Here is a 9,312-nt window from a genome sequence, read left to right as displayed (position 1 = left end):
ATTATGAGTCCTAATACAACATTTCTCTTGTTAATTCTCCACCACCCCCAACACAGCAGCCACACCGAAATTACCCGCAGTTCTCTGAAGGTCTATCATGCACTCCCACCCCCAGGCTTCTGCCCAGGGCATACCCCAAACCCGGTCAACTCCTATTCATCCTTCAAAGCCCATTTCCCCGACTCCCTCCCGCTCTCTTCTGGGCTCCACAAAGCAATCCAAATCTGCCCGTCAGCGACCAAACAATGGTTTGGTTTCTCTAGTGTTTTGTGTCAGAACCCATGTCCGCCACAGACGGGGCTCCTTGTGTCTCCGTGTCCAGCACTGGGCCTGGCACGGCGTAGGCACAAGTCAATGACTGTTTATTGAATAAATGTACTACTGGAGTAAGAAGTGGCTTAGAGTCCGGTATAACATGTGGGTGGGCACGTGAGTGGATGAATGGGGGACCGATATAGGAACCGGGGGCCTCGTGGATGAGGCCGAGTTCTGTCCTGCCCTCCTCCACCATCATCCTTGACCCTCACACCCCCACTACACCCATTCTGCAGCTGAGAAAACCGAGGCTCAGAAAGGAGGAACCACTGGCCCAAAGTCACACACCACCTCCTCCTCGTCTCACTCGCAGGTGAGGGCAGGGAAGGAAAAGCCCGGGGTCAGCGTGGGGGAGGGGGACTCTCCTAAGTTTATTGGGCGACAGGCTGCAGGTGAGGGGGCTGACAGGAGGGGGGGTGTAATAACTTAAAAACCGGAGGTGACAGTGGCAGCTCCTTGAGAGATCTCTGCAGAGGGGAGGGTGTGGGGGTATTTACAAGGATTTGTACAAAGTGCCCCGCGCCAGCCTGGGGCAGGAAGGGGGGTGGGGTTCGAGCATGAGGGGAGGGGAAGGAATCTGCCTCTCTGACTCCCACTCCCAGCCCCCCCCATTCTCCAGTCTTTAGGCTCAGCAACCCTTCCTGCCCCTGCCCAAGGCCTAATTCTTGAGCTCTTGGGGGTGGGGGTGGGGCGGGGATGGAAGAGTTTCCTCAGTTTCCCTTTCTGCCCTTGCCGTGCCCCCAGAGTCTCCTTGGGTGCCCCCTGGCAGGGTGAGGGAGGACAGGACCGGCTGGAGGCTCCAGGAAGGGGCCAGCTCCCCCTGCTCGGCCCCCTCACTCTTCTCTCATGCCCAACGGCCCCGGAGAACAACGCAGGGGACAGTCTCTGTCCCCACGTCGGACTCGCGGGAACCGAGGTGATGACAGAGGAAGACGCCCCTCCCTGACCCCTCTCCCTGCTGCGGAGGTGAAGGGGACGAGGGAGAGGAAGAGGAGGGGACCCGGGCCGTGGCGGCTCAGAGCTCGAGGTCGTTGGAGATGCGGGTGACGAGGGTGCGGAAGGCCAGGGCGGTGCCCGCCACGCGGCGGAAGAGAACTCCCCGCAGGCCCGGCCGGGGCAGCTGGCAGACCTCCACTTCGAAGTGGGACAGGGGCTCGGGCCCGCCCGCACCCCCGTGCAGGCAGGCCAGCAGGAACGGCTGTGGCTGGCGGCAGCGGCAGCGGGCGGCCGCGGTGGCCTGGCGGAGAGCTGCCATCAGGGCCTCGGGCGGGCGCGAGCTGGTCAGCTTCACACTCCAGGGGAATCGGAGTAGCCGGGGGGCGGTTTCCGTTTGATCCCAAGGTAGATGGCAACTGGGGCGGGAAGATGTCAGCGGTCAAAGACGGGAGAGGAGGGGAAGGCGACCCAGTGTTCCCACCTGGGGACAGACTCCTAGACGTCCCTCACAACCCGCCACCCTCTCCCACCCCAGGGACAGCGACAGAGGTGCAGCCGTACGGATCGCCGGCCAGCTGGAGGCTCCATTTCCCAGCCTCCGCGGCAGCCAGGCGCCGCCTTGTCTCTCAATTCCTGGATGTGAGTGGAAGTGATGCCTGCAACCTCCTTCCATCACCTCCTCCCAAGGGGTATCTGGAAATTTCTGGGGGCTTTTTGATTAGCGCAATGTCTTGGGATGCGAGTGCCGCTGACATTTATTAGGTTCAGGGCGGATACACGTTCTGCAACATGCGAGAGGCCCCGCACAACAAAGAAATGTCCCGCCTAAAGTACCAAGGGCGCTCCTCTTGAGAACCATTGCACACTTAAGTCTTCCCGGTTTCCTCGCGGCTGACTCCGCCTCTCAGCGCCAAGCTGAGCACGTGGCTCGGTTCTGGCCAATGAGAGCAAGCCACCTCCCTGCCTGCCGCGATTGGTTCAAAGGGGAAACGCATGACCAGGTCCCACCAATCAGAGTACGCCACCCTTCTGGCCACAGGCATTGGCTTAGGGATGGACATGTGGCTCAGTTCCAGCCAATGAGAGTCGGTCCTGGGATCTTTGGGACTGGTGGGGAGGTTCTTAATTTGCACCGAGTGGGGTGTGGGGGGTGTCTTTACATCGGGGGATTGTGTCAAACTGAAGCAGGGCCGGCGAGGTACAGGGCTGCCCGCTTTTGTAACTAAGTGTGTCTGGAACCCCGCCACGCCCATCAGTTTTTGCACTGATTGCGGGACAACGGCAGAGCCGAACACGCATGACGGATGACCTGGGCCTCAAAGCCTAAACTATGGACCATCCGCTGCAACAGCTGTGCCTCGGTGGATGAGAGGGCGAGGGAGGTGTGGTGGCAACAGCAGGACTTGGTCACACATGGAAGAGGCTGGAGGTAAGGACGGTCGAGGGACAGTGTGCACGGATGGGGGTGGAAATGAGAGGAAGTCGTGGGGGGCGGGGCATAAGAGGCCCGGGCAGAGGAAGGAGGGCCCGAGGGAGAGTTCAGGAAGCTGGCCTGGAGGCGGCGGCTCAGGTCCCATCTAAAGGTATGGGGATGGTGCATCGGGGAGGTGCAGACAGAAGTGGGGTCTGAGGCACCCTAAGCGGGAGGGGCTGGTGCGGCGGCCAGGGGGTAGGCCCAGGCACTCACCTTGTGACCTCAGGTCCCCCGATTCTCTCAGGTTCGTCTGTGACCCTAGGGGAAGGGAGGCGGACAGAGTGTCTAATCTGCACGTACGGCGCCCCCTCCCCCAACCCACTGCCTCCAGAACTCTGGGCAGCCCCTGCCTCAGCCCTGGTCCCGGTCCCTCCCCGCCGGCTGGAGCTGGGCTGGGGAGGGCTGGGAGTCAGGATCTGAACTCCCTCTCCATGCCCAGAAGGGGAGCCCCTTCTGAAATGGTTAGTGCAGGTCAGAGGAAAGATACTGAAGAATTCGGAAGACGAAAGAGAAAGGGATTGGGCAGAGATACACACCTACATATAGAAGGACATGGACACACACACGCACCCCTCCTTCACGCTTTGCTCAAACGGCACCTCCTTAGTGAGGCCTGCTCCATTTAAAACTGTACCTCTCTTCCCTGCTCTACTTTTCTTCTCAGTACTTATTTACTGTCTGGATCTCCGAGAATGTCGGCTCTGCCTGGGCTGGGATTTTATACATTCTGTTCACTCTACTCTGGGGTCTAAGATAGGGCCAGGCGCTCAGTGAATAAACATAAATCATTTTCCAAGGCAGCATTCTAAGCTCAGTCCATATATCACCTCATTTAGTCCACACGACAACCCTAGGAGGAAGGCACTGTTATTTCTATCCCCACCTTACAGAAGAGGAAAGCAAGGCCCAGAGAGGTTGAGTGACTTACTCAAGGTCACTCAGCAGAGCTGGGGTCTGAGCCTTAAGAGTCTGGCTCCAGAGGCCAGACTACTGTTTATTAAATGAGTAAAATGAACAGCCAGACCCCACAACCAGTCCTCCTCCCGCACGCACACAGTCCGCCTCCCCCACCCCTGTACACACAGGTCTGACATGCAGACAGGGAAGCAGAGCCAGGGACAGCGGAGGGTGTACGGGACTTACTGATCTTGGATCCCTGGGGCAGAGAGGCGCCCGAAACGCAGCGGTTAGAGTTCTGCCGTTTAGAGGGATCGAGGGTAACCCTGTAGTGTGAGGAGGGAGGTGAAGGGTGACGGAGGAGGAGGAGAAGAGAGAGGAGGAGGAGGAGGAGGAGGAGATGATGTGGGGGTAGAGGAGGCAGAGCAGAGCAGAAGACAGGTTAGGCCCCATTGCCCCCCACCCCACTCCCACCCCCCACATCCCATGGGGCTCACCTTCGGGTCAGTTTGGAGGTCAGCTTGGTGAAGAGGTTGGTGGTGGGGCGGGGCCGCCCAGTGGGCAGGGGTGTGGCCTCATGGGCCAGCGTGGGAGAGGCGGGGGGTCCATTCTGCACACCCCCGCCTCCCCCGCCCCCTGCCCTCCGGTCCCGGACCTGGCCACCGTGGAAGGTGCTGCGGATGGTGGAACCGCGTGCCAGACGGCTCCGCTCCCCCGATGGGGGAGCCAGGCTGTGACTAGAGGGAGAGGCGGGGGGCACCCGTGGGGTACCCGAGCTGTGGGCAGAAAGGAATAAGTCTGAGTGGGGCCTGATTCTTCACTGTCCTGTCTTGAGATCAGAAACATTAAAAAACTTAGAGCTCAGAGACAGGGCTGCCATGTACAGTTGGGCAGGCTGTGTACTATACAACCCTAGCTATTTTACAGACTCTTCATTCTTCCTAAGTCATCCCTCCTTCAAACTGTCCTTTCTTCAAACCCTACCCACTCCAAACGTATCCTAACTCTCCTCTCTCCAAACTCAGCAGTGGAATAGGTTCAGATATATTTTTTGATGAGTCCCTTGCCATTTGCCATCCAAACCTCAGGAACCAAGTCAATTTTGCAAATACTTTGCTGTCTGAACTTTCACTTTTCACTCGGGATACGAATAGATATGAACATCAAAGGTACTTAAACTCATTATGGTAATTTTTTGACAGGTCAGAAAGGACCCTCTTCCCAATTGTCTCAAGATGTGGTGTGGATAGTGGTGGCTCCAGTGTCCCAGGACCCTCCTCCAAACCCTCCCAGTCCTGACAGGAGGGGCCAGACCTACAATTTCTGTCCTTCCAAGGACCCCAGGACCAGCCTGGGTCTCAAAGAGGGAATCCTGACTGTGGCAGATGCTACTACCTCTCCCTTGGAATCTGTCCTCCTTGTTTTACTTTTAGTAACCAAACTTCCTAAGGGTGTGAGCGTTGCACATGGCCACCCAGCCAGAGACTACATTTCCCAGCTCCCTTGCAGTTAGGGATGGTCATGTGACTAGTCTCTGGCCAATAGGATACAAACTGAAGTGCTTTGTCCCATTTCTGGGTCAGGCCTCTAAAAAGCATGCAGCTTGTGCTCCACTCTTCCCATCCTTCTTGCTGGTTGAGAAATGGTGACAGCTGGTGCAGTGGCCTCAGTCCCAGAGCTGGAGCCTCGGTTTGAGATGGGCAGGAACAATCTGGGTCCTTGGAGGACCTTGCCTGCCTACCTCTGGATGGCTCTATCAGAGAGGCCTAAACCTCCTTCTCATTTAAGCCACCGTCCCTTGGGGTCTCTTCGTTACACCAGCTGAGTCTACAATCCAACTGCTACACTGTCTCTCGACCAAAGCTGGAAGGCTATGCACTATAGTGTTTACAAACACACACGCTGCGGTCAGTCTGGAATCTTTGCTCCTTGACTTGCCAGCTGTGTGGCCTTGGACGAGTTACTTAACCTCTCTGAGCCTCATTTCCTCAGCTGTAAAATGGAGATACCGGGATCTACCTCACAGAGTTGTTAGGGCCATTCAACCAGCGAATACACACAAAGTCCTGGCATACAGTTCCTGCTTGATGAATACTCACTATTATTTTTATTTAATGACCACGAAATAAGCGCTCACTCATCGAATGCCCTCTATGTCACAGACCCTGTGCCCAGCACAGGACGCACCTGATCCCCACCGGATCCCTCTAACAGGGCCTAGAGGCAGAGAACATCAGCCCCATCTTACAGAGGAGGAAACCGAGGCTCAGAGACTTGCCCGAGGTCATCCTGCTAGCAGAGTGCAGAGGCAAGATTTGAACACAGAATGTAGTAGCCACAGAATCACTACTCTCAACCACTCCATATCCTGTCCCCACCAAACAGTAACACGCGTTTGTCAGGTGTTGTCCAGAGTGCACCTGGGTGTCGTGCCCTGGAGTCCTGGTGGGCGGGAGTATCATTATCCCGAAGCCCGCCCCACTGCTCACTCCTGGACTTGAATCATGATGTGAACTAATTCAACCTCCGCCCCCCCACGCCAGTTTTTTTAAGTAGGCTCCACGCCCAATGCGGGGCTTGAACTCCCGACCCTGAGATCAAGGGTCTCGTGCTCTACCGACCGAGCCAGCCAGACGCCCCTGATTCATTCCCCTTTTATGCTCCAGCCAGTCCGCATTGGTTTCCCTCACTTGCCAGCTGAAAGAGACCGAACAGACTCAGGAAAACTAGTCTGAAAACCAGCCAACAAGAGGATGTTGAAGCTGTGACATTCTGGGGCTTCTCTCAAGTTCTAAAAATTGATCATTCAAAAAAAAAAAAAAAAATCAATTCAGTTTCCCAAGGCTCGTAGGCGGAGAACAGGGCAGACTGCTTTCCTGGGGCCGATGACTAACTAATTAAGAGGGGAAGATTTTCGGGGGGTCGGGCAGCGGGGCGAGAGGACATGGGTAGATTCTGCCAAGGGAAAGGCAGACACACACACACTCCCCAGTCCCCAAGGCACCCCTTCCCCACAATGGTTATCATCTTCGATCAAGGAGGGCCCCGCTCCCCTACACCCCGCTCCCCGCTGCTGCTCCCTCTCCATACCTGTTCTCTTTGCCATTTGGCAACAGGGAGGGGCGCTCAGCCCCAGGGCGTTCTGTGCAAACATAGGTGTTTCTGCGGGTCATCATGCTGGGAGGGAGGTTGTTCTGTGGGAGACATGGCCAGGAGGGAGTGAGGGGGGCGGAAGGACACCCCTCTACTCCCCACTTATCCTCCCTGGCCTCCTTCATTATGATCGATGCCGGGGCCAAGACTGAGCAGGTGATGGTTTACTCCGGGAGAAAGGAAAGGTTAACGAGCCAGCCCGGCAACTCAGGCTAAGGGTCACGGAGCTGAGACAGGGGTGCTGAGGGACAGTGGGTCAGGGGCGGTGCCCAGGGGGCAGCCTTGCCCACTCCTCTCCCAGCTCTGCCCCACCTGGGTAACAGGCCAGCCGTGTGAAGCTTTCCGTAGCATACTTATCCATGGCACACTTGCAGTCTCCTGGCCTTTGCACGGCCGGCCCACCTGCTTGGATATTCCTCCCACCTTTCCCCTTGACTCACACCTATGTATCTTTCAGGTGTCGGTTCATAATACAGCTGGCTGAGTCAGGTGCCTTCCTGGGGCCCCCACTGCCACCTCGATCACTTTGTATCGTCAATATCTGTCCCCTTATCCATCCCCACCTGCCCTGGACTACGACCCCCGTCGGGTCAGGGAGTACACGTCGGGATCATGCTGCCTCCCCAAATGTGCTGGGAACTGATCCCTCATTTTCTGTCCTCTGGAAGTTTCTCTAAGGTTGGTATTATTCCTTCTTTCAGTGGTTGGCAGAATTCCACCACTTAGAGCCTGGAATTTTCTTTCTGGGGCAGTTTTAAGTTACGGATTCAAGGTCTTGGATAAGAACATAAGACTGTTCAGATTTTCTGTTTCTTCTCGAGCAAGTTTAGTGACTTGTGTTTCGAAAGACATCTGTCCATTTCATCTAAGATGTCACATTTATTGGCATAAGGTGGCTCCTAATACCGTCTTACTGTCTTTTTATGTTGGGGCAGAGTTTTCCTTTTGATCTCTGATATTAGTAATTCGTGGGGTTCAATGATAGTATTAATCTTTTCAAGAACCGGATTGTGGCTTTGTTGGTTTTCTCTAGTGTACCTCTCCTTATTCCTTTATTGATTTTTATTTCCTTCCTTCTACTTTTGGTGGGGGGCTAATTTGCTGTTCTTTTTTTTTCACCTTTTTAAGGTAAAAACAACAACCAGAGCCTTCATGTATTGAGTGCTTACTGAGCTGGATGCCGTGGGCGGTTAGTTTATGTCCAAGATCTTACGAGAGCCTCACAACAATCCAAGTCCTCTGATGAGCCCATTTCACAGGGTGGAATACTGAGGCTCAGAGAGGTGAAATCACTTGCTCAAGGCCACACAGCTCACCAGTGCAATTCAAGCTCTGGTCTTAACACCTCCTCTTTTGAGGAGCTGCAGAAGCAGGAAAGCCAAGTACTACATTTCCCAGACTCCTCTGCAGCTCAGGATCCGCGTATGAATGGGTTCTGCCAATCTTTGCACTCGGGAAGATCTGGAAGGTGGCACTGGGGTGGCAGTGGCCTTTCTGTCCCCTGTGACTCCTGCTTACACGGGCAAGGTCATGAGATGAGGGTCTTTGCCTCAGCAGAGCCTCAGTGCCCGTTATTAGAGTTCCTGGCATCGAGGGCCCTTCTGGGAGAGAACAGTGTTTCTGAGTCTTGAATTACAGTCAAGACCATGTGTCCTGGAATTCAACAGTGCTAGGGTCCGCCCCAGAGGTGGCAGCCCCCTCAGTGGGTCAGTTCTGCGGTGGTGATGTGTCACTCCTACGGGTCTAATCCACTGCCTGCCCCACCAGCCCTTCCTACAACTTTGTAAGTGCCTCATTCCCTGTATGAAATCCCTCCTACCCAAAGCAAGGAGAGTGCTTCTTTCTGACACTGAAGGCTAATTTATATGCGAGCCTCCAGCACAAGCTCGGGTATGGAGAGAGCACTCAAATGTCAACGGGATGAACGAATGAACAGACAGAACAAGGAGTCCTGTGTGGTAGGTCTGGGGAACAGGATAGGGAACAGCAGGGTCTGAAAAGTGTGAACCAGGCGGTCACATCCCCCAGCCCTGGCCACTCACAGGGGTGCTCGTGCTGTCCTTCCGCCGCTCTGGGATCTCTGCCTTGTTGGGGTTGTGGGCGCTGCTGACCATGGGGCTGGAGGGGGGCAGTCCCCGGCTCCCGCTTCCGGCAGCACTGCAGCCCGCCTTCCGGCCTGGCAGGCGCTCCTCCTTCAGCTCCGCCTCCCCGGTGCTGGTTGGGCTGCGCTTGGGGTGCAGGGGTGCGGGGGATGGGCCACCTGGTGGAGGGAGGGGACAGTCAGGGCTCGCATCACCTGGAAAGGCCAGAACCTACTCGGGGTGATCCTTAGAACCTCAGAATTCCTCACATAGGCTACAAGCTCTGCGTGGGCCAAGCTGACACGATCTGTCCCAATGACAGATGCACACGCTGACCCCCCCGCAACTCCATGGAAATGACATGATGCACGTGTAGGTTATTCACTGCATCGCTGTTTTGTTTCTAAGATTTTATTTATGAGAGAGAGAAAGCATGTGTTGGGGGGAGGGCCAGAG

The 9,312-nt window shown here is 55.8% G+C and overlaps 1 protein-coding gene across 2 annotated transcripts in view; it reads right to left on the bottom strand.

Annotated features, from left to right (window-relative positions):
• Positions 1-345: 345 nt before the first annotated feature.
• MARK4 (microtubule affinity regulating kinase 4) overlaps positions 346-9,312 on the bottom strand; it is a 29,450-nt gene continuing 20,483 nt past the window's right edge. The window contains exons 13-18 of one of the 2 annotated variants that reach the window (XM_036091535.2): positions 8,818-9,035; positions 6,713-6,816; positions 4,120-4,398; positions 3,869-3,948; positions 2,939-2,983; positions 1,455-1,667 (exon numbers count right to left, since the gene is read on the bottom strand). In XM_036091535.2, the coding sequence (XP_035947428.1) occupies positions 1,603-1,667; positions 2,939-2,983; positions 3,869-3,948; positions 4,120-4,398; positions 6,713-6,816; positions 8,818-9,035 (791 nt within the window). In that variant the 3' untranslated portion in view covers positions 1,455-1,602. Of the gene's footprint in view, positions 1,668-2,938; positions 2,984-3,868; positions 3,949-4,119; positions 4,399-6,712; positions 6,817-8,817; positions 9,036-9,312 lie in introns of both variants that reach the window. The other variant, XM_036091534.2, reaches the window with a different exon arrangement.

Source organism: Halichoerus grypus, chromosome 15 (genome assembly GCF_964656455.1).
Source record: "Halichoerus grypus chromosome 15, mHalGry1.hap1.1, whole genome shotgun sequence".
In the NCBI taxonomy this organism is placed as follows: Eukaryota; Metazoa; Chordata; class Mammalia; order Carnivora; family Phocidae; genus Halichoerus; species Halichoerus grypus.
Note: the sequence above shows the minus strand (reverse complement) of the source record. Positions and strands in the feature narration are given on the sequence as shown.